Raw genomic sequence first — 24,811 nt, 5'->3', positions numbered from 1 at the left:
ATGTGTTCTGGCTCTGGTCCAACCCAGCGGTTTCTGGGACCAATCAGACGGTCTAGAAGGGATTCCCATTCTCGAAATCATCAGGGAGGTACTCAGAGCCAGACTCATTGCAGAGAAGAAACTAACATCCGTGGGCGTGGCGTAGCGTTTGGCTGGAGAAAGGAGTTTGGGTAGCCAGGCAATGTTCTCCGTTGGCTTACATACAACTGACAGAACGTGACGTACTCAAAATTCTCGACCAATAGAAATGCACGAGTATTAAATCGTTTATAAAGCCATGGGGTACCATCGTCTGAGAGTGCTTCATGTACTTTCATACGTTCAGGTGACGGCAGTGTACTCTGCAGGTGGTGCACTCAAAACAAAGCTGCGTCCACGAAGCGAAAACACTGCAAAGCGCATCCTCCAAAAGTGAAAAGACCTTACGTCAATTCTGAACTATGGAGCGCTCAAAACAGAGTCACGAGAATGAAGCTGACAGTAGACAGACTACAAACGAAAGTTCAATAAACGGACACATTGACGGCTTGGTAAAAAAAGACAACCGGACCTTGGTAGGCCTGTCTCAAGGGACGGGGACGGCCGGTGAGTCGAGTTCGCACACAGGGTCCTCCGTGGTAGAGGGCTGGAAGCATGAGCGCACCCGAAGTATGGAAGACAATGAGATGAGCTTGCCTAGTCTTGCTGCTGCCTACACCACTATTCTCCGGGGTCTCGGGGAGGACCCGCAAAGACAGGGACTTCTAAAAACTCCGTGGAGAGCCGCGACTGCCATGCAGTTCTTCACCAAGGGCTACCAGGAGAAAATCATAGGTGAGTCAGTTCGGAATGCCCCTTTCCCAAGTTGTCAACACTTTTCTATGTTGTAAAAAAGAAAGTGACGTGGATAACCTTAACTCCCCTTTTAATTTACCTGAAATATAGACATTTATGTGTCATTTACTTAGGCTACCGAACTCCAATCAAGACATCTGTTTTGAGAGGAGAAATATGCAATTTATTATGCTGATCTAACTATTATATACACAAACTTTTACAGGACAACTTTCTTATATCCTTCGCCTATGGTCAGGTATTTCAGAAGACACATCCAATTAACTTGATTGTTTTTTGTAAAGCTATGTTCAGTATAAGAGCTACAAACTCTTATTTAGAGCTGTGCAGTACAACATTTTAAATCATTATTGGCACTGGAGAGACAGGCTTCACTCAAATGACCATTGTATGTGATTTAGAGCAGTTGAGTACCTCAAGAAGGAAGGATGCACAATCTATTATGTTCAACGTGCATTCATAGACAAGTAACCCTACAAGAAATATGGTGTTGTATCTAATATTCTCAATTTATGCACTTTTCCCTCATCCGTCTGTGAAATCCCTCTTTCTACACAATACCTCTATCTCTGTCCATCCTTACGAAACAGTTCACGTGCATATCCAGGCTCAACAAGTCCCCTGGTCATCCTGACCAGACTTTATTGGTTCCGTTCTCCATGGTTGGGGCTGTTTTAGTGGTGGAGCTGTGGAGCTACCCCTCACAGTATTATTATCCCCCACCCTCCCCTCCTCCTTCCAGTAACCCATCTGGAGTTGGTTTGGCGGGGAGCGCTTTAAGGTTCTGTGTAATACGTTTGAAGAGACACACACAGTGAATGTGTTAGTGACACTCATCCTCCCTAGCTGAAAAACATGCATCTGGGATAACTTGAGAATGCAAAGATTCTCTCTGGTCTATATGGACTCAATGTTCTTTCCCCCCTGTTTGAGGTGTTGTGGGAGTGGTATGGAAACGTGAGGGGCCGAACTAAACAGTAAATCCAGCAAAAAGTGAAGAGTCATGATGATATAATGTGTGTGTGTTCAGGAGCACTGAAGCAAGTGGTGTTATCTCCCTTTTTTGATTGGCTCTTATTCTGCACCACCCCTTTGTTTAAATGTGTAATGTCATTGAATTGAAGATTTCGAAGAGCTGAATAACTTCTATGGCCAGTTTCACAAACCCAGATTAAACCTGGATGAAAAACAAAGGAGAATCTCCATTCAAAGTGCTTTTTAGTCCAGGAATAGGCTTAATCAGTGTGCGGGAAACCGTCTCTCTTTAAAGGTAAAGCAATAGGTGTGGTCATGTTCGCCTTGTCACATTGAGCCAGTGGATATATGGATATACACTACAAAAGTATGTGGACACCCCCTTCAAATGAGTGGATTTGGCTATTTCAGCCACACCAATTGCTGACAGGTGTATGAAATCGAGCACACAGCCATGCAATCTCCGTAGACCAACATTGGCAGTAGAATGGCCTTACTGAAGAGCTCAGTGCCACCTTTCCAACAAGTCAGCTTGTCAAATTTCTGCCCTGCTAGAGCTGCCCCAGTCAACTGTAAGTGCTGTTATTGTGAAGTGGAAACTTCTAGGCGCAACAACGGCTCAGCCACGAAGTGGTAGGCCGCTCAAGCTCACAGAACAGGACCGGCGAGTGCTGAAGCGCGTAAAAATCGTCTGTCCTCAGTTGCAACACTCACTACCGAGTTCCAAACTGCCTCTGGAAGCAAAGTCAGCACAATAACTGTTCGTCGGGAGCGCAATGCCAAGCTTCGGCTGGACTGCCAGACTCTGGAGCAGTGGAGACACGTTCTCTGGAGTGATGAATCACGCTTCACCATCTGGCAGTCCGACGGAAGAATCTGGGTTTAGGTGGATGCCAGGAGAACGCTACCTGCCCCAATGCATAGTGCCAACTGTAAAATTTGGTGGAAGAGGGATAATATTCTGGGGCTGTTTTTCATGGTTCGGGCTAGGCGCCTTAGTTCCAGTGAAGGGGAAATCCTAACGCTACAGCATACAATGACATTGTAGACGATTCTTTGCTCCAACTTTGTGGCAATAGTTTGGGGAAGGCCCTTTCCTGTTTCAGCATGACAATGCCCTCGTGCATAAAGCGAGGTCCATACAGAAATGGTTTGTCGAGATCGGAAGAACTTGACTGGCCTGCACAGAGCCCTGACCTCAACCCCAACCTTTGGGTTGAATTGGAACGCCGACGGCAAGCCAGGCCTAATCGCCCAAGATCAGTGCCCGACGTCACTAATGCTTGTGGCTGAATTAAAGCAAGTCCTCGCAGCAATGCTCCAACATCTAGTGGAAAGCCTTCCCAGAAGGGCCATGCCTGCCTTTCGTGTGTGTGAATGTATGCGTGTTTCTACGTTTGTGTGAGCAAATGAGTGACTAATTTATGAGTGCCCCAAGCGTACAGGAAGTCAGTGTGAATGATGTAGGGCTGAACCTTCGAGTCGGTGCAGATGCTTCTCACCAAGTGCACCATGCAACCATCACCTACATTGTGGGATGCACTATTTGTCAACCAATCATTAGGGTGTTTCTTTCTCATTAGGTGTTGACGCGAAGGGGCAGGGCCGCACTGCTTCAGGGGATTGAGAGAGAGGGAGAGAAAAAGGTAGAGTGAGGAAGGGAGAGAGGAGGAGAGAAAAAGGGAGAGGGGGATAGAGAAAGCAGAGTTCACGCCGACCCAGCCACCAGCGCTCTCAACCCCTCTGCTTGACACCCTAACAATTTGTAATGTAACCGTAGTGACTCATTGTTTGTGTGTGTGTGGTTGTTTGTCTGAGATTAGTTGGGTTGATGCTGATTTTATTTCCTGTTCTTTTGCTGTTGCCCTGTCACATGACCTGCTGTGTGTGTGTGTGTGTGTGTGTTTGTAGAGGACCAGTCTGGTGAGGGGTAACTGTTCTCTGAACAGCTGCTGCCCTCAGGTTGGTGAGATGGACTGGGGACAATGCTCTATTCATCAGTAGAGCTTTACCGGAAAAACATGCATGCACACACTGGGCTGGGAGAGGGACATTTGGAGTACTGCTTGAGGGAAAACCCAAACAGTAGCACTGTTACTTTAAGCACTGTCAAATATGATCATCAATCGACAGATAACAATGTTCTTAATGACTCCATTCTAACCTACTGAATGTGTCAGAGAGGTGTCAATCAATAAATCGTAATATTCTAACAGTGATGTGAAATCAGCATTTGTTCAGTTTGATTTAACTAGTCTAGTGAAACTGCACTTGATATTCTAATCATTCTTATCCTATACATCAGACATCCTCAACTGGTGGACCGTGGTCCAGACCCAGACCTGGGTCAATACAGGCTGCAGGTCTTGACAAAAAAATAAATATATTTATATTAGGAACTCAGTGAAATCTCATTTTATTTGTCACATGCGCCGAATACAATGGGTGTAGACTTGACCGCAAAATGCTTGCTTACGAGCCCTTCCCATCGACGCAAAGCAACAAAGATAACGTGATAATATGGGGAATGTTGGTCCGGTACTTTTTCCCGGACAGTAGCAGAGTGAACAGTCTGTGGTTTGGGTGGCTGGATTCTTTGGCCATTTTTCTGGCCTTCCTCTGACACCGCCTGATATAGAGGTCCTTGGTGGCAGAGAGCCCCCGTGACGTATTGGGTTGTCCGCAACACCCTATGTAGCGCTTTGCGGTCCATTTGCCATACCAAGCAGTGATTCAGCCAGTCAAGATGCTTTCGATGGTGCAGCTGTAGAACTTTGTGAGGATTCGAGGGCCCATGCCATGTCTTTCCCTCTGCATAACTGTGCAGTTGTGTGTGGACCATGTTAAGTCCTTAGTAATGTGGACTTTCTCAAATAGTAGTTTGAGTACCCCTGCTATACATTAACATTTTGGTCATTTAGCAGATGCTCTTATCCAGAGTGACTTACAATCAGCATATAGGCCTAAACATGCATTGTCTGTTATCGAACATTGGTGAGATGGTGTGGACTTTTCGAACACTACGGCCTATGGAGAACCTATTACCGTTGTTGTTGTTAGTTTAGCCAGTGATCTCATCGCCATAGTGCCCAAACCGGCTGCTGCTTGTATAGACAAGACGCAAAACCACAACAACAAGGCAGGACCCTAAAGCAACAAGTCAGGCAGTCTGCTCACTCACCATGTTACCATGGAAACTTTACCTCACACCCCGACCCAAACTCTTAGATAGGCGGCCAGGAAATTAAAAACCTCCGTCAGGGAGAAAGGAGGGAGCATCGCCACAAACAGATAAAAACCCATGGATTTATTTGAACGATGATATGAGCTCCGCTAGGAGAGAAAATGAAATAAAATGACAAACAGGAAGAGCGGTAGGGCTATATGGGGGTTGAGATATAATTACAATGTTTGCCAGAGAAAAACAGGCATATGGGATGGAGGGAGGGAGAGTGAGTGATTAGGTTGGCTAGGGCTGTCTGGTCTCGTCTGTTGAGCGTCTTGTTAAGTGTCTCGGAGCTGTATGGCGTCGACTCGATGGTCCTCGCACTCATCAGTCTCACTCATTTTCTCTTTGCTTCTGCAGACGTGCTGAACGACGCCATCTTCGACGAGGACCACGACGAGATGGTGATCGTAAAGGACATCGACATGTTCTCCATGTGTGAGCACCACCTGGTGCCCATCTTTGGAAGGGTAAGATTGCATGTACACGCGCACACATACACACACTTGCCCCTATGACTCTATATGCACCCCAGACCCACACCAGTCCACGATGCACAATCTCCAATTATGGGGAATCTCTTCTAGGTTGGATCCTGCAATATATCAACACAATTCAATTTTTTATACACATGTTTAACTCACCTAAAATGCTTCTAAGACAATCTTGTTCACAAGTCAGGAGTAGGCCTACTTTCTATATTACCTTGGCTTGCATGGTTGATTTATACATCTTTGTGAGAGAGGTTGAAGTTGTAGGCCTAGTTCAGTGACTGAAGTGATGCCACAATTTGTATGAAATTAGTAGGCTACTGTACTCTCACGTCTAGCCTAATACCCCACTGCTAAACACCCAAAATAACAGCTCCCCATGTAGAAACATCCTCAGGGGCACTGATAAGGCATTTGTCCACTGATGAGCATGTAATTTGAGCCCAGCTGTGATTAAACTACTGGTAAGGAAAAATGGCCACTGGCACTGACCAAGTGTGCGTTCCAAATTGCATCCTATTCCCTTTATAGTACACTACTTGTACCAAATTGGCAATAGGCTGCCATTTGGAATGCATCCCAAATCAACTGAAATCCAGTTAGTGGGGATTCAAGTGAGACACGGTTGCCTCTGTAAATTCTCCTGTTGACATTTAGTACCGTAGACCTAGCATCCTCCCCTCTATTCTCCCCTCATCTTACCCTGCAGGTGTTTGACATTTAAGACAAAAGAGGGAGGCCATTAATCTTTTCATATCCTTTTCACGGTGCAAATGGGCCGTGATGATAGCGGTAGCAAGTGTTATGCACGCTCTCTCTTTGGACACATACACACTCTAGTCGTTTTGGTCTTTGTGGTGTGTGTTTGTTTGTCTGCGGTTGGCTGTCAGAAGGCCACATTGCTTCCGTCCACCTCCTTCCCCTGCTGATAGCTCCCTGTCATCGTCACAAGCGCTAGTCTCCTCTTATCCACACACGTATATGTTTCCCTGCGCATCTATCCGAGCCGATTGCCAAGTGCGATAATGACTCACCGATTTCTGCCTGCGAGCTCAGGGATAGAGCAGTACATTTTTACAAATGTTTTTGCGCGTCCAGTCAGTTGTCTTTTAATAACACTTTTAGTGTCTCTTATCACCTCACAACGAGGTGGTATTTGTTTTTTTTCTGCTATGCTGTTAGGCCTACTTTAACACCGCATACCTTTGAAAAACCATGATGCCCATCTCTGAACCCCACTTTGAATCAAACGTGAATCCCTTTTTTTCAAAGTGAAGTGACTGTTTTTCTTTTACCCAGTTCAGAAATGCACTTTATCACAACCTAGCAGAAAGAGAGGGGGGGGAAAAGAGGAGGAGGACGGGAAATCCTTGCATTCATGCCCTTTCTCTCAGCCCGTTTCAGCAAATTGCTGCTGACATTTGAGTGGATGGTGGGTGGGGAATGGGTGGAAGGAGAGGGGGGGGCATTTAGCCTTCCAGTCATACGCAGTACGAGTCCAGTACCAGGCTCACCAGTCGGATGGGGAGGAGAGCCTAGATCTCGGTCCTCTTCTGAGCGTTTATCTGCTGCTTATTTAGCCACGATGCAGACTCCTTTACCTCCCCTGCACTCCTCCGATGGCCTTTAGATAATGTTGCCTTTAGTCTTCGCTTCTTATGATTCATTTCCCACGCCGCAGCCCGTCAAGGTGGAATGGAAAGCAAATGTTCAGCTTGCCTTCATCACATGATGGGACCCCGATATAATACAAATATTCACGTGATGAGTAAACTTGTTGAGACCTGAAGAAATGTTCGCTCACTGAGCTAATGCCTAGGCTTTAGCTCAGCGGGCTAACCGCCTTATGATACACAGGAGACACAGGGTCGAATCCGTTCAGTCATATCCAGCCCACTTCGACCGCTGTGAGATACTGTACATTGTCATGCCAGTTGGGTCTGTTTGGCAGTGCAGAATTTGGGGCAACATGATTTGCTGTCTGTTATGAATATGCTATAATGCGGACCTTGGACATCATTAATGGCAGAATTGGTCTCTCTTCTCTCCCCCAGGTCCATATAGGCTACCTCCCCAATAAGAGGGTGCTGGGCCTCAGCAAGCTGGCCAGGTAAGACAGTATGGAAAGTGTAATAGTTTATTTGCTATTGTGAAAGAAATGAACAAAAATGTAACGAATGTCGCAAAAAGCTTACTTAATTTTTTCGATTGGTCAAGATAATTTTTACTGCAAAGGGGATAGCGTACAAAGACGTTTCGACTTCACAGCCTTCTTCAGTGTGGATATCGTTAGCTATTGAAGTTATTGTCAGTATACCAGGGAACCGCACCAAGGTATGGAATTCCTGTGACAAAAAATCCTAACAGGAGGGTTGGATATTAGGAAATTGGAGGGATTGGGATTACCTAGACTCAACCCATGTGTGCAGTATGATCATGTACGAATATGTAATCTGTTCCTAGATAGTCCTTCAGGCAATACAGTAAAATATGGTCACCTATTAAATAATAGGAACTACAACACAGTGATGAACTAAGAGGCTGACTCATGTTGTAGCCCAGAGAGAGCTGAACCTGGGTTTAGTGGGTTAGCTGTACATTAGCTTCTACAGTGTAGCGTTCGCGTAGCATAGCTTTAGCATAGCAGTAGTGTTTGCTGTGATGCTGTTTAAGTGGAGAGGCCACTCCGGGTGGAGCCTTAAGCTGATTAGAAGGAATGTGTATGTGACGAGAGGATTCTGATCCCATCTGACCCCAATACCTGAGGCTTAGCCCCTTTCACTAATACAGACTCTTACTTCCCTTCCCTGGAGGGAAGTACGCAGCTACGCAGGCGCACACCCTGTTAGCACATGGTCTCTCACACTCTGTTTGCACATACGCTGATACACCAGTGCTCACCATACAAACACAATACCAGCAATACTTTTATTTTGGAGAGTACACTTCAGGTAATGGCGCTGGCATGTATAGTGTCTGTTTTACGGGCACCTGACCAATTATGCTGTATTTTTATTTATTTTGTGCTCATCTTAACTTTTTTTGTACATAAAGTTTCCGCCATTGACTGAAAATAGCTTCTGGATATCAGAAAAGTGATCACTAACCTCGATTTGGATGAAGAATTCTACTTCAATGACATACTGCTCACCCAGGACCAGGCCCTAATCCCTGACACTCGGAAGAGGAAAATACGTTCCATATAGAGGCCGACGTGGGGGCAGCCTGATGAAACTACGGCAGAGAGAATAAACCACCCCTACCCTCTGTTCTATTGGCGAATGTACAATCACTGGAGAACAAACTAGACGAACTCCGTTCGAGACTATCCTATCAATGGGACCTGAAAAACTGTAATATCCTATGCTTCACGTAGACGTGGCTGAACGAGGACCTGGTTATTATAAAGCTAGCTAGTTTTTCTATGCATCGGCAGGACAGAACGGCAGCATCTCGTAAACTCAAGGGTGGGGGGTGTGTGTTTATTTTTATATAGATAGATAGATAGATAGATAGATATAGTACCAGTCAAAAGTTTGGAAACACCTACTCATTCAAGGGTTTCTCTTCATTTTGTACTATTTTCTACATTGTAGAATAATAGTGAAGACATCAAAACTATGAAGTAACACATATGGAATCATGTAGTAACCAAAAAAGTGTTAAACAAATCAAAATATATTTTATATTTGAGATTATTCAAAGTAGCCACCCTTTGCCTTGATGACAGCTTTGCACACTCTTGGCATTCTCTCAACCAGCTTCATGAGGTAGTCACCTGGAATGCATTTCAATTAACAGGTGTGCCTTGTTAAAAGTTAATTTGTGGTATTTCTTTCCTTCTTAATGCGTTTGAGCCAATCAGTTGTGTTGTGACAAGGTAGGGGTGGTATACAGAAGATGGCCCTATTTGGTGAAAGACCAAGTCCATATTATGTCAAGAACAGCTCAAATAAGCAAAGAGAAACTACAGTCCATTATTACTTTAAGATATGAAGGTCAGTCAATATGGAACATTTCAAGAACTTTCAAAGTTTTTTCAAGTGCAGTAGCAAAAACCATCAAGTGCTATGATGAAACTGGCTCTCATGAGGACCACCACAGGAAAGGAAGACCCAGAGTTACCTCTGCTGCAGAGGATAAGTTCATTAGAGTTACCAGCCTCAGAAATTGCAGCCCAAATAAATGCTTCACAGAGTTCAAGTAACAGACACATCTCAACATCAACTGTTCAGAGGAGACTACGTGAATCAGGCCTTCATGGTTGAATTTCTGCAAATAAACCACTACTAAGGACAATCAATAATAAGAAGAGACTTGCTTGGGCCAAGAAACACGAGCAATGGACATTAGACCGGTGGAAATCTGTCCTTTGGTCTGATGAGTCCAAATTTGAGATTTTTGGTTCAAACCGTTGTCTTTGTGAGACGCAGAGTAGGTAAATGGATGATCTCTGCATGTGTGGTTCCCACCGTGAAGTGTGGGGGTGCTTTGCTGGTGACACTGTCTGTGATTTATTTAGAATTCAAGGCACACTTAACCAGCATGGCTACCACAGCATTCTGTAGCAAAACGCCATCCCATCTGGTTTGCGCTTAGTGGGACTCTCATTTGTTTTTCAACAGGACAATGACCCAACACACCTCAAGGCTGTGTATGGGCTATTTGACCAAGAAGGAGAGTGATGGAGTGCTGCATCATATGACCTGGCCTCCACAATCACCTGACCTCAGCCCAATTGAGATTGTTTGGGATGAGTTGGACCGCAGAGTGAAGGAAAAGCAGCCAACAAGTGCTCAGCATATGTGGGAACTCCTTCAAGACTGTTGGAAAAGCATTCCTCATGAAGCTGGTTGCGAGAATGCCAAGAGTGTGCAAAGCTGTCATCAAGGCAAAGGGTGGCTACTTTGAAGAATCTCAAATATAAAATATATTTTGATTTGTTTAACACTTTTTTTTGGTTACTACATGATTCCATATGTGTTATTTCAATGTTTTGATGTCTTCACTATTATTCTACAATGTAGAAAATAGTAAAATTTAAAGAAAAACCCTTGAATGAGTAGGTGTGTCCAAACCTTTGACTGGTACTGTGTGTGTGTATGTATATGTATGTATATATATATATATATATGTATAATTATTTGTATCCCCAATTTCTTGATATCCAATTGCGATCCAATTACAATCTTGTCTCATCGCTGCAACTCCCCAATGGCCTCGGGAGAGGCGAAGGTCGAGTCATGCATCCTCCGAAACATGATCTGCCAAACCGCGCTCCTTAACATCCGCCCACATAACCCGGAAGCCAGCTGCAGTAATGTGTCGGAGGAAACACTGTTCAACTGACGACCAAAGTCAGCCTGCAGGCGCCCGGCCTGCCACAAGGAGTCACTAGAGCACGATGAGCCAAGTAAAGCCCCCCCGGCCAAACACTCCCCTAACCCAGATGACGCTGGGCCGATTGTGCGCCGCCCTATGGGACTCCCGGTCACAGCCGGTTATGACACAGCCTGGGATCGAACCTGGATCTGTAGTGATGTAATACCTACATGTTTCTAGCAGACCACCATAGTTCCTGTGCCCAAGAACGCCAAGGTAACCTGTCTAAATGATTATCGCCTCATAGCACCATGGTGTAGCCGGAGGACGGCTAGTGTCCGTCCTGCTCTGGGTACATTCACTTCAATACAAAACCTAGAAGGCTCATGGTTCTCACTCCCTTCCATAGACTTACACAGTAATGATGACAACGTCCGGAGGACGTCCTCCAACCTATCAGAGCTCTTGCAGCATGAACTGACATGTTGTCCACCCTATCAAAGGATCAGATAATTAATCTAGTACTGAAAGCATAAGCAACAGCTAGCTAGCACTGCAGTGCATAAAATGTGGTGAGTAGTTGACTCAAAGAGAGAGAAAGACAATAGTTGAACAGTTTTTAACAAATTAATTTAAGGGGAAGTGAGAGCAAGAGGGCTAGCTATATTTCATTGTATTTTTTTCACTTTCACTTAAAGATGCACTATGCAGAAATCGCTCCGCCATTTCCTGGTTGCTAAAATTCTTGGTAACACTCTACTTGACACCCAGTGTCATAACACGTTATGACAGTCATAACCATGTCATAACAGCTGACATAACTTGTCATAATTTGGTCATAACACTGTCATGACCCATATTTGTATCCCTGTTGGGACATACATTACGTTATTTTATGGCTGGTTGTGAAGCCTACATAAGAGTGTTAAAACCCACATTTATTCAAATTATTTTTTTCCCTGCCAAAAAGTTTGTTTCTAAAATCATTTTGTTGTTATTGTAATGAATCCGTTACGATCCATGTTTTTTTCATCATATTGTAAATAACTTGTAGAAAATACACTTTATAACACTGTCATGAAGCATTATGACCATCCTGTGTCACTTTACTTGGACTAAGAAAATACACTTTATGACACTGTCAAGAAGCATTATGACCATAATAATCATATAAGCCAGATAGGCCTATCACGTTCATGCCCTTACATCAGTCATCAGTCAAAAAGAGGGTGTCTTGTCCTGCTCCTGAAATCTGCTCCTGCATTCATCCCAGTCATCAGCAACAGAGCATTAGGGTAGGTGCATGTCTGACATCAATGTGTGTGCAATTAGAATGATAATTTTATATGGTCAATTAAAACAAAAATTATACAACATAAACATACTGTTGACAAGTAGGCTATGGTGTAAGGGAATGTTTTGCCTTGTGTGGTGGGTTTTGACACTCTTATGTAGGTGTCATAATCAGCCATGAAATAACGCAATATATGTCACAACAGGTCTAAAATGTGTCATGACAGTGTTATGACCATATTATAACAGGTTATGACAGCTATTATGACATGGTTTTGACATGTCATAATATGTTATGATGCTGGGTGTTAAGTGTTAGCAAATTCTAATAGTTTCAGTTTATGTGACAAAACAAGCAAGTATAGTGTTGAGCCCTCAAACGCAACTCTTGACCTCGAAGTCAGTTCCACTGCACAGTTGGTAGAGCATGGCGTTTGCAACACCAGGGTTGTGGGTTCGATTCCCACAGGGGGCCAGTATGGAAATGTATGCACTCACTAACTGTAAGTCGCTCTGGATAAGAGCATCTGCTAAATGACTAAAAATGTTTTTGTTTTTTTATGTAGAGCAGTGTTTCCCATCCCTGGTCCTCGAGTACCCCCAACGGTATACATTTTTATTGTAACCATGGACAAGCACAACTGATTCAACTTGTCAACAAATCATCAAGCCCTCAATGAGCTGAATGAGGTGTGTTTGTCCAGGGCTAAAACAATAATGTATATTGTTGGGGGTACTCTAGGACCAGGGTTGGGAAACACTGGTGTAGAGAATCATTGTACCATCTAAACCGCTGTGAAATATATTTTCCATAACCATAAATATTGTATTTTCAGCTGTTTTGAAGCTGGTGTACAAAACCGAAAGTAACGGTTCAGAACGGGAAGCATAGAAATAGCGCGCATAGAACAGATCTACCGCTTTTTAGACTTTCTTTCAATGATAATGACAGATCTATACTGGACAAAAATATAAACGCAACATGTAATGTGTTGGTCCCATGTTTCATGAGCTGAAATAAACGATCCCAGAAATCTTCTATACGCACAAAAAGCTTATTTCTCTAATTTTGTGCCCAAATTTGTTTACATCCCTGTTAGTGAGCGTTTCTCCTTTGCCAAGATAATCCATCCACTTGACAGGTGTGGCATATCAAGAAGCTGATTAAACAGCATGATAATGCTGGGGACAATAAAAGACCACTCTAAAATGTGTCGTTTTGTCACACAACACAATGCCACAGATTTGAGAGAGTGAGCAATTGTCATGCTGACTGCAGGAATGTCCATCAGAGCTGTTGCCAGATCATTTAATGTTAATTTCTCTACCATAAGCCACCTCCAACATTGTTTTAGAGAATTTGGCAGTACGTCCAACTGGCCTCACAACCGTAGACCACGTGTAACCACGCCAGATCTGGCTTCTTCACCTGCGGGATCGTCTGAGACCAGCCACCCGGTCAGCTGATGAAACTGTGGGTTTGCACAACCGAAGAACGTCTGCACATACTTTCAGAAACCGTCTCAAGGAAGGTCATCTGCGTGCTTGTCGTCCTCCCCAGCGTCTTGACCTGACTGCAGTTCGGCGTCGTAACCGACATTTGCCCCTGGGCAAATGCTCACCTACGATGGCCACTGGCATGCTGGAGAAGTGTGCACTTCACAGATGAATCCCAGTTTCAACTGTACCGGACAGATGGCAGACAGCGTGTATGGTGTCGTGTGGGCGAGCGGTTTGCTGATGTCAACGTTGGGAACAGAGTGCCCCATGGTGGGGTTATGGTATGGGCAGGCATAAGCTACAGACAACAAACACAATTGCATTTAATCGATGGCAATTTGAATGCACAGAGCAACCGTGACGAGATCCTGAGGCCCATTGTCATGCCATTCATCTGCCGCCGTCTGTACACAATTCCTGGAAGCTAAAAATGTCCCAGTTCTTCCATGGCCTGCATACTCAACAGACATGTCGTGGTCCTCTGTAGCTCAATTGGTAGAGCATGGCGCTTGTAACGCCAGGGTAGTGACTGGTTTTCTAATCCACCCCCCTACTTTAAAAAAAAAGTATCTGTGACCAACCGATGCATATCTGTATTTCCAGCAGTGAAATCCATAGATTAGGGCCTAATGAATTTATTTCAATTGACTGATTTTCTTTTATATGAACTGTAAGTCATGTTGTGTTAATATTTTTGTTCAGTGTATAACACACATTTCTATGTGAATTTGGTTGGGTCGCTTTAACGTTACTTAGCTAGCGAATGTAGCTAGCTAGTTTCGCTTACTCAAACACATAGGGATGCTATGTTAGCTAGCTGCCTATGGCTATCCAACACTGGAACTCATCCAAGTCAAGGTAAGCTTTTGGTTTTATAAATGTATTGCAACCCGGGCCCGCCAGTGTAACTGCTAAACTGCTTGCTGTACAATGTACTGCATGATTGTAGTGGGTTTACTAACACGTTAGTTCTAGTAACTATGTTGTTAGCTAATATGGTGACATCGATGTAAGCTGTGTGTAGCGGTTATGGTATGAAGGTTTGGCTAGCAAAGATTTTTTCGCCTGGTCACAGACTAGCGCATAGATGTGAGAAGGAATTATACGACGAGCAAAGTGATCATCCTGTTTGTATGTGGCTGCTATTAAAGTGGACTATGTTAGCGGGTGATTAGGAGTGTATTCATTCTGCTGATTCTTTTGAAAAACATTTCTTAAATGGAAGCAAACGGAACAAAACGGGAATAAACATACCTGAATTTGTCCAATAGAAACTCTTGTTTGCAGCTGTTTGGACTAATGATTACACCCTAGATCAGCTAAATGCAGGCGAGTTTGTGCAAGGCGTTATTGAATATGTCACTGTCACCTTGATTACTAAAACATTTTCTCTCGACCTGTGCACCTACGTTGTAAACTTTCATTCGCAGGCTAGGTTGTAGCAACCTCATGATGGGTATAGGGAAAATTAGAGTATCATGTAGTAGCCTAAACCTATCACTGTTACATTGAGCTGTGTGAATGGAATATGAATCAGTCATCCAATATGCTGTAATAGAAATAAGGCCATGCTCATAAAAAAATAAAAATGTGTTAGGGGCCTTGTCAGACTCCAGCCACCCAAGCACAGACTGTTCTTTCTAAACACTTTTTTTGGTTACTACATGATTCCATATGTGTTATTTCATAGTTTTGATGTCTTCACTATTATTCTACAATGTAGAAAATAGTAAAAATAAAGAGAAACCCTGGAATGAGTAGGTGTGTCCAAACCTTTTGACTGGTAACTTGGGCCAAACATTTCGGGTAGCCTTCCCACAACACATTTTCTATAGGATTGAGGTCAGGGCTTTGTGATGGCCACTCCAATACCTTGACTTTGTTGCCCTTAAGCCATTTTGCCACAACTTTGGAAGTATGCTTGGGGTCATTGTCCATTTGGAAGACCCATTTGCGACCAAGCTTTAACTTCGTGACTGATGTCTTGAGATGTTGCTTCAATATATCCACATAATTTTCCTTCCTCATGATGCCATCTATTTTGTGAAGTGTGCCAGTCCCTCCTGCAGCAAAGCACCCCCACAGCATGATGCTGCCACCCCCGTGCTTCACGTTTGGGATGGTGTTCTTCGGCTTGCAAGTCATCCCCTTTTTCTTCCAAACATGACGATGGTCATTATGGCCAAACAGTTATATTTTTGTTTCATCAGACCAGAGGACATTTCTGCAAAAAGTACGATTTTTGTCCCCATGTGCAGTTGCAAACCTTAGTCTGGCTTTTTTAAGGCGGTTTTTGAGCAGTGCCTTCTTCCTTGCTGAGCGGCCTTTCAGGTTATGTCGATATAGGACTCGTTTTACTGTGGATATAGATACTTTTGTACCTGTTTCCTCCAGCATCTTCACAAGGTCCTTTGCTGTTGTTCTGGGATTGATTTGCACTTTTCGCACCAAAGTACGTTCATCTCTAGGAGACAGAACGCGTCTCCTTCCTGAGCGGTATGACGGCTGCGTGGTCCCATGGTGTTTATACTTGCATACTATTGTTTGTACAGATGAACATGGTACCTTCAGGCATTTGGAAATTGCTCCCAAGGATGAACCAGACTTGTGGAGGTCTACAATTCTTTTTCTGAGGTCGGTTGATTTCTTTTGATTTTCCCATGATTTCAAGCAAAGAGGCACTGAGTTTGAAGGTAGGCCTTGAAATACAGCCACAGGTACACCGCCAATTGACTCAAATTATGTCAATTAGCCTATCAGAAGCTTCTAAAGCCATGACATCATTTTCTGGAATTTTCCAAGCTGTTTAAAGGCACAGTCAACTTAGTGTTTGTAAACTTCTGACCCACTGGAATTGTGATACAGTGAAATAATCTGTCTGTGAACAATTGTTGGAAAAATTACTTGTCATGCACAAAGTAGATGTCCTAACCGACTTGCCAAAACTATAGTTTGTTAAAAAGAAATTTGTGGAGTGGTTGAAAAATGAGTTTTAATGACTCCAACCTAAGTGTATGTAAAGTTCCGACTTCAACTGTGTGTGTGTGTATACACACACTACATATACCCACACAACATGCACACACATACTTTAACACTCACCACATACACTACTGCTACTGTCAATTATGTATCCTGTTGCCTAGTCACTTTACCCCTACCTATATGCACAGTACATAGCTACCAACCTCAATTACCTCCTACCCATGCACATCGACTAGTTACTGGTATTCCTGGTATATAGCCAACTTACTTTCTACTCACACACTGAGTGTACAAAACATTAGGAACACCTTCATGAAATTGAGTTGCACCCCCTTTTGCCCTCATAAGAGCCTCAATTCATCAGGGCATGGACTCTACAAGGTGTCGAAAGCGTTCCACAGGAATGCAGGCCCATGTTGACTCCAATGCTTCCCACAGTTGTCAAGTTGGCTGGATGTTCTTTGGGTGGTGGACTATTCTTGATACACACGGGAAACTGTTGAGCGTGAAAAACCCAGCAGCGTTGCAGTTCTTGACACACTCAAACCGGCGCGCCTGGCACCTACTACCATACGCCGTTCAAAGGCACTTAAATCTTTTGTTTTGCACATTCACCCTCTGAATGGCACACATACACAATCCATGTCTCAGTTGTCTCGAGGCTTAAAAATCCTTCTTTAACCTGTCTCCTCCCCTTCATCTGCACTGATTGAAGTAGATTTAACAAGTGACATCAATAAGGGATCATAGCTTTCACCTGGATTCACCTGGTCAGTCTATGTCATGGAAAAATTACGAGTCTCTAATGTTTTGTACACTCAATGTATAGCCATGTTATTTAATTCATTATTCACTGTATTTATTCCTTGTGTGACTATTTTTATTTAAAAAAATATCTAACTCTGCATTGTTGGAAATGGACCCGCAAGAAAGCATTTCACGGTTAGTCTACACCTGTTGTCTACGAAGCATGTGACAAATACAATTTAATAGATTTTATTTTATATGAATTGAGCTCTGAAAGGCGTTGCACCCAAAACCTCCAAAATGTGCTTCTTTTGAGAAGGATGCAACAGTTTTATCCCTTCATATCGATGCATCCGCCCATTTGAAAGTCTTCGTAATCCTCTTGTTCTGTGGCATTTTGCTGTGCCAAGTGACAGAGCTGCAGCGATAGGAGAGGGCATGTTTGTAAAAGAGCATTGGGTCAAAGGGGAAGGGAAGTCAGGCTATGATGAGGCGAGCGTGATCCACTGCTCTGCTACTCACATTGACTCACTGGAGGGTGAAACTTGCAACTGGTTGTCAGTGTGACTGCCACAGAATACCACACTCTCTCCTAGAAAAGCACCAGAAAGAGAGGGTAAATATAGGATGTGGTAAAGATGTAGGATCTTAATTTGATCACTTTTGTTGCTGAGAATTTTCCTGTACAGCAGGAAATTGAAACTTGTGGTCTATTCAAGGTTTTAAAAAGGCTTCTAAAGTTTGTAATTTCCACTTTCAAATGTCAGACTTGATTTCCTGATACGAAAAATTTATCAAATCAACCCCTACAACAAATGTCAATTAATTATAATTCACATTTCTTGTTGCTGCAGGATTATTTTCCTGCTGTAGCAAACTACATCTGTATGTACGGTGCCTTCAGAAAGTATTCACACCCCATGACTTATTCCACATATTGTTGTTACAGCCTGAATGTAACATTTTAGTAAATTTAGTAAAAAATGTAATACATTAATTAAAAATGAAAAGCTGAAATGTCTTGAGTCAACAATTCAACCCCTTTGTTATGGCAAGCCTAAATAAATTCAGGAGTAAAAATGTGCTTAACAAGTCAGATGTTGCTTGGACTGACGCTGTGTGAAATAATAGTGTTTAACATGATTTTTGAATGACTACCTCATCTCTGTACCCCACACACACAATTATATGTAAGGTCCCTCAGTCGGGCAGTGAATTTCAAACACAGATTCAACCACAAAGACCAGGGAGGTTTTCCAATGCCTCGCAAAGAAGGGCACCTATTGGTAGATTTAAAAAATAAATAATTAAAAGCAGACATTGAATATCCCTTCGAGCATGGTGATGTTATTATTAATTACACTTTGGATGGTGTATCAATACATCCAATCACTACAAAGACACAGGCGTCTTTCCTAACTCAGTTGCTGTAGAGGAAGGAAACCGCTCAGGGATTTCACCATGAGGCCAATGGTGACTTTTTAAAACGGTTACAGAGTTTAATGGCTGTGATGGGAGAACTGAGGATGGATCAACAACATTGTAGTTACTCCACAATACTAACCTAATTGACAGAGTGACAAGAAAGAAGCCTGTACATAATACAAATATTCCAAAACATGCATCTTGTTTGCAACAAGGCACTAAAGTAATACTGTAAAAAATTTGGCAAAGCAATTAACTTTTTCTCCTGAATACAAAGTTATGTTTGGGGCAAATCCAATACAACACATTACTGAGTACCACTCTCCATATTTTCAAGCATAGTGGTGGCTGCATCATGTTATGGGTATGCTTGTAATCGTTAAGGACTGGGGAGTTTTTCAGGATAAAAAAGAAACGGACTGGAGCTAAGCACAGGCAAAGTCCTAGAGGAAAACCTGGTTGTCTGCTTTCCACCAAACACTGCAGGACAATAACCTAAAACACAAGGCCAAACCTACACTGGAGTTGCTTACCAAGAAGACAGTGAATGTTCCTGAGTGGCCGAATTACAGTTCTGACTTAAATCTACTTGAAAATCTATGACAAAACCTGAAAATGGTTGTCTATCAATGATCAACAACCAATGTGACAGTGCTTGAAGAATTTTGAAAATAATAATGGGCAGATGTTGCACAATCCAAGTGTGGGAAGTTCTTAGAGACTTACCCAGAAAGACACAGCTGTTATCACTGCCAAAGGAGCTTCTACAAAGTATTGACTCAGGGGTGTGAATACTTATGTATATTAGATATTTCTGTATTTCATTGTTAATACATTTGCAAAAAAAATCTAAAATGTGTTTTCACGTTGTCATTAGGAGGGGGTATTGTGTGTAGATAATTGAGGGGGAAAAAATGTGTAATCCATTTTGAATTCAGGCTATAACACAACAAAATGTGGAATAAGTCAAGGAGTATGAATACTTTCTGAAGGCACTGTATGTTGACTTGGGGCTTATTGAAATCAGACTCATTGCAGAATGTACACAATAAAAATAGCACTTTTTAACCCAATATTCATATTAAATCACATTATTATGGGTCCTGAAGAACACTGTAGCAGATAAACTCCTATTACAGATGGATGCATCCCAAGATTTCCCAAAGTTATCATGTATGCAAAAATTCTGTTTAATCAATGCTGTGATGGATTTGATTGAGTCTGTTCTTTAAACACACAAATTACAACAGCTCTTAGAAACTTCAACCTGTCCGAGCCAATCCAAATCAACATATTTGACTGACACTGTAAAATGTGACCTCTGTTGTGAAGAGCTCCCATGTCTCTTTCCATTCTCCACTCTGTCCCTGAAGAATGTGTAATCCCCCTTTGACAATGTAAGCCTCTTTGCCTCACTGTAAATCTTGCCACTTGGGTGTTCTCATGTAATGAAAGTATTTTCCCCCCTTGCCTTTTCCCCTAATCTCTCCCCAGGATTGTTGAAATCTACAGCCGTCGACTGCAAGGTATTACCAGACATTTTAACAATTAATTTATACTCTCGAGAGTTGATGGACAATAAAATGAGCTGCACATAGAGCTTTTGTTATTCTGTCTCAAAGACAATAATAATAATAATAATAATATTATTATTATTATATTTTTCTATTTTAAGTAGCACTTTACATTAAGTTGCACTGTCTCATACGTGTATACTTACACTAATTACTGCAGTAGCAACTTATTTTATTAATTGCATTACAATCCAAATCGTGCATTATTTTTATTCCCACATTGTCCTTTTTAGAGATGGTCAGTTGGTTGACAGCCTGGTAAGTGTTGTTACCTAGAACAACCGGTAACCTGCCATGTCATGGTCGATCATGTCACATATCATGTTTGAGTTTGCTCTCTGACTTGGACCGTGTTTATCTGTCTGTTCTCTTTCAGTTCAAGAGCGGTTGACCAAACAAATCGCTGTGGCGATCACTGAAGCTCTGCAGCCTGCCGGGGTGGGCGTCGTCATCGAGGCAACGTATGTCTCTCTCTCTCTTTTCGCTCACCACTGATATTAACAGCCCCATACAAACAGACATTAAAGATGCACTGTGGAAAAATGTGGCTTGAATGTTAGCTGTATGGTGCATACACATAAATTCATATTAACAAATCCTTCGTTTTAGGAAAACAATATGCTTTTGCTCACGAGGTGTGCCCTTTCTCTTCCCAATGAGGTAGTTTCTGGACAATATTTCTGTCCATTTTTAAGGTGACCCTATTTGGTTCAAGTGTACCCACAGAGGCAAAAGTACCTTATTGCCAACGCAATTATGGCAGTCAAAACACAAACGCACACAAATGAAACCAAATATACTGTGCGAGGTCATATCTGGACAATCTTCAATGCGTCACAAACAGGACATTTCTCATACACCCAAATCTAATAACTACAACAGCAATGTATAATGATGCATTTTATCTTTCCTCCTCCTTCCTGTGTACAGTCACATGTGCATGGTGATGAGGGGGGTGCAGAAGATGAACAGCAAGACTGTGACCAGCACCATGCTGGGGGTGTTCCGGGAGGACCCCAAGACACGGGACGAGTTCCTCACCCTCATCAGGAGCTGAGAGGGACGGCTGGCCCACAAACCTGCTGCCCAGCCCAACTCAGACCCCTCTCTCCCTGTCGCCTGGCACAGCAATCTCTGTACGAAGCCTAGAGTCCAGGCTTGCTGGGTGTGTCTGTGAGTTGTGGGTGTGTCTGTGAGTTGTGGGTGTGTGTGTTTTAGTCCATCCCTCCACCCCCTTCCAAATCATCACACACATCACATGGTCACATGACATAGCTGTGTGTGTACATGGCAGTCTTACTAAATGGTGTCTGTCAGGTGGCTCAATGATTAGTGTTTATGGTTGCTTAATTTAAAGGACTTTTATCCGGATTGAACTACCAAATACGGTAAAGATACTTGCACCTACATAGAAACATCCTAACATCAATATTTTATCAATTTTTATTTTATTCTTTACTTTTTTCCTGATATATTTTTGCAAGATATTTTTATCCACATAAGCTAGGCCCAGTAGGACCATATGTCAGTCTTAGGGCTCTATTAAATCTGTAAAGCTGAAGCATTATAGGTTCCACTATATACATTTAAAGGTAATTTGCGATTGAGCCGACATAACAAAACATTAAGAACACCTTTCCATGACAGACTGACCAGGTGAAAGCTATGATCCCTTATTGATGTCACTTGTTAAATCGACTTCAATCAGTGTAGATGAAGGGGAGGAGACAGTTTAAATAATTATTTTTAAGCCTTGAGACAATTGAGATATGGATTGTGTGTGTGTGCCATTCAGACGGTGAATGGGCAAGATGAGATTTAAGTGCCCTTTGAACAGGGTATGATAGTAGGTGCCAGGCGCACCGGTTTTATTGTGTCAAGAACTGCAATGCTGCTCTGCTTTTCATGCTCAACAGTTTCCCGTGCGTATCAAGAATGGTCCACCACCCAAAGGACATCCAGCCAACTTCACACAACTGTGGGAAGCATTGGAGTCAACATGGGCCAGCATCCCCGTGGAACGCCTTTGACACCTTGTAGAGTCCATTCCCCGACGAATTGAGTCTGTTCTGAGGGTGGGGGGAGGGGGTGTTGCACTCAACTCATCTCATTTTAGGAAGGTGTTCTTAATGTTGTGTGCAGTCAGTGTATGCAGCGTTTACCGTGAATGCCATCTCCGCTAAAGCACGAACATTGCCTTTAAATTTCAATTTACGGATTGAATAGAGCCCTTACTAATGGTATTTATTTACCTTGCCTTAGCCAAACCTATTCAAATGTGACAAGTGCCCTTTTCACATGGCATCATATTCCCGCTCAAGCCAAAATGCTTCAAACCCATTCGTCAAACAATTAAGACTTAGGTCTGTCAGCCTATCAGAAGGATCAGTCCCAGTCTACTGTACTTGTCATTAACTAGTACACGAAGGGGGAGCAACATATTCTCATACAAATTTGGTAGCTACCGCTCGAGGTACAGTATACTGCACCCCTGCAACTTCGGGAAACCAACAATGATGGGTTACTGAACATGTTAACTGTGGTGTTCAAATGATGAGGTAATGTTGCTGTTAGTTTTGATTGTTGTATTTGTCTGTAACCAAAAGACCGACGTTTCCAAAGGTGCAGTTACATTGATTGGATGGTAACTGGATAGCGCAATGAAGGAGGATTAGATGGCACTGAACGGTTAGCATAATAGGTCAGGCCGGTCAGGAGGAGTTGTCAGAGGCTGTCCTACTATGGAAACCATACATAATTCGCCAATAGTCACACTATTGTAGGTATCACAATGGTGCAAATAGTAATTTCACAAACATGTGGCTTTCTCTGTATCCCCCAAGTGTGCACTTCACCGTTCAGTTAGGGTCTCTATTGGGCATCACTAGCTTTGTATCTGTAAGTCGTGTAGGTCTGTGTGCGTAATTGTGTGCGTTTTAATTATGTGTGTAATCTACAAGTGTATTTTCTCAAATCGTTGTGGGCCAGCCCAGTATAGATTCCGCTGACCTCTATCTTGAGCAGCCTTACTTTTTTGGGGGGAGAATGAAGAATTCACTTCCAACCGATGAAGTCGAAGAGACTAGAGGTAGGAGTCGGCTGGCCCCCCTTCACCTCTTGGTAAAGGAACACGTCAACTCTTGTTAACCTTTTTAATGTCAACTCTGAATATATCTATGTATGTCAGTGTATAAATGTTTCAGATTTCATGTAGGCTCTTCTCTTCAGCAGGGATATTAAAATATAGTAACATTTGAAAATGATGTACAGTAGCTAGGTTTCCATCCAATTGGCGACAGATTGATGCAAATATTCAAAAATCCCAGCAGAGATGCATTTCCATGAAATTGATTCCCATGTACTATCGCATTTGTAACTCTAGCGATGGTTTTGTCACAAACTATTCCTATTTATCGTAACATTTCCATCGTTCCCATCCACAGTTTTTATGTGAGTAAAGTCATACCGTATGAAACTAAATCACAACAGGTGTGATGGAAACAGTGTCGGTCCAATTTCACAAATGTTGAATTTGTTTGACATGGTGGGATCATTTTGTGTCGGTAAAAATAATTGTGACAAATACGGTGGAAACGCCTATGTGCAAATATTGATTTAATAAACCATATCGAAGTAAACTTGGGAGTCATATGATATGCTCTGTTGTACTACCACGTGGAAAAGCATTGAGTTTATAGGCAGATTAGTTTTGATGAAATTTCATGACGGTTAAGTGATGGACGGTGATGAGCTTCATGCACATTTCCATTAAAGGTTTTATTTGAATGCTGGCTACATGAACAAAACTTGGCTGCCAATTAACAAATAAAAAAGCTATTGATCTTATCCATATTTCATCAACCTACCCTGTCCGCTTTGTCAGCGAACTGTTCCAGACCGCATATCATCGCATGACTCCCAAGTTTACTTCGATATTTGCACATAAAGGCATTTCCACAGCATTTGTCGCATAATTATTTTTACCGACACAAAATGATCCCACCATGTCAAACAAATTGTCAACATTTGTGAAATTGGACCGACACTGTTTCCATCACACCTGTTGTGATTTAGTTTCATACAGTATGACTTTACTCACATAAAAACTGTGGATGGGAACGATGGAAATGTTACGATAAATAGGAATAGTAGCAAGGACCATATTTGCTGACAAGCGGTATAGTTGTACATTTCTTGGAAATATATATATATAATACTCAGAAATGGGTAGGTTTTAACCAATCTGATTTGGCCATTGGGGTTGTGTGTGTCAGGGGTGGGAGAAGAGGTGTGATATATTCAGTTACAGCGCCTACATAGTCTGTGGCCTTTCGGAGGACCTGGTCTTTGGGCTCCTTCACCACTCATTTAGGTTACACTTCTTACTGTGGTCGTTTTGAAAGTTTGACAAAGAAAAATAAATATGTAAGAACTATGAA

The 24,811-nt window shown here is 42.6% G+C and overlaps 1 protein-coding gene across 1 annotated transcript; it reads left to right on the top strand.

Annotated features, from left to right (window-relative positions):
* Positions 1-296: 296 nt before the first annotated feature.
* Positions 297-24,811, top strand: LOC311145730 (GTP cyclohydrolase 1-like). The gene is made up of 6 exons (XM_084182017.1): positions 297-813; positions 5,396-5,505; positions 7,581-7,636; positions 20,293-20,324; positions 20,749-20,833; positions 21,303-24,811. The coding sequence occupies exons 1-6, from the start codon at positions 441-443 to the stop codon at positions 21,427-21,429; spliced, it is 783 nt and encodes a 260-aa protein (XP_084038143.1). The 5' UTR covers positions 297-440; the 3' UTR covers positions 21,430-24,811.

The sequence above is a fragment of the Coregonus lavaretus genome, assembly GCF_964263955.1.
Source record: "Coregonus lavaretus genome assembly, chromosome: 18".
NCBI lineage: Eukaryota > Metazoa > Chordata > Actinopteri > Salmoniformes > Salmonidae > Coregonus > Coregonus lavaretus.
This window is presented reverse-complemented; position numbering and strand designations above follow the sequence as displayed.

Coding starts and splice junctions, on each gene's coding strand:
- LOC311145730 (XM_084182017.1), top strand. CDS start 441: ATGGAGCGCTCAAAACAGAGTCACGAGAATGAAGCTGACAGTAGACAG. Junction 5,506..7,580: donor TGGTGCCCATCTTTGGAAGG/GTAAGATTGCAT, acceptor TCTCTCCCCCAG/GTCCATATAGGCTACCTCCC. Junction 7,637..20,292: donor GGCCTCAGCAAGCTGGCCAG/GTAAGACAGTAT, acceptor ATCTCTCCCCAG/GATTGTTGAAATCTACAGCC.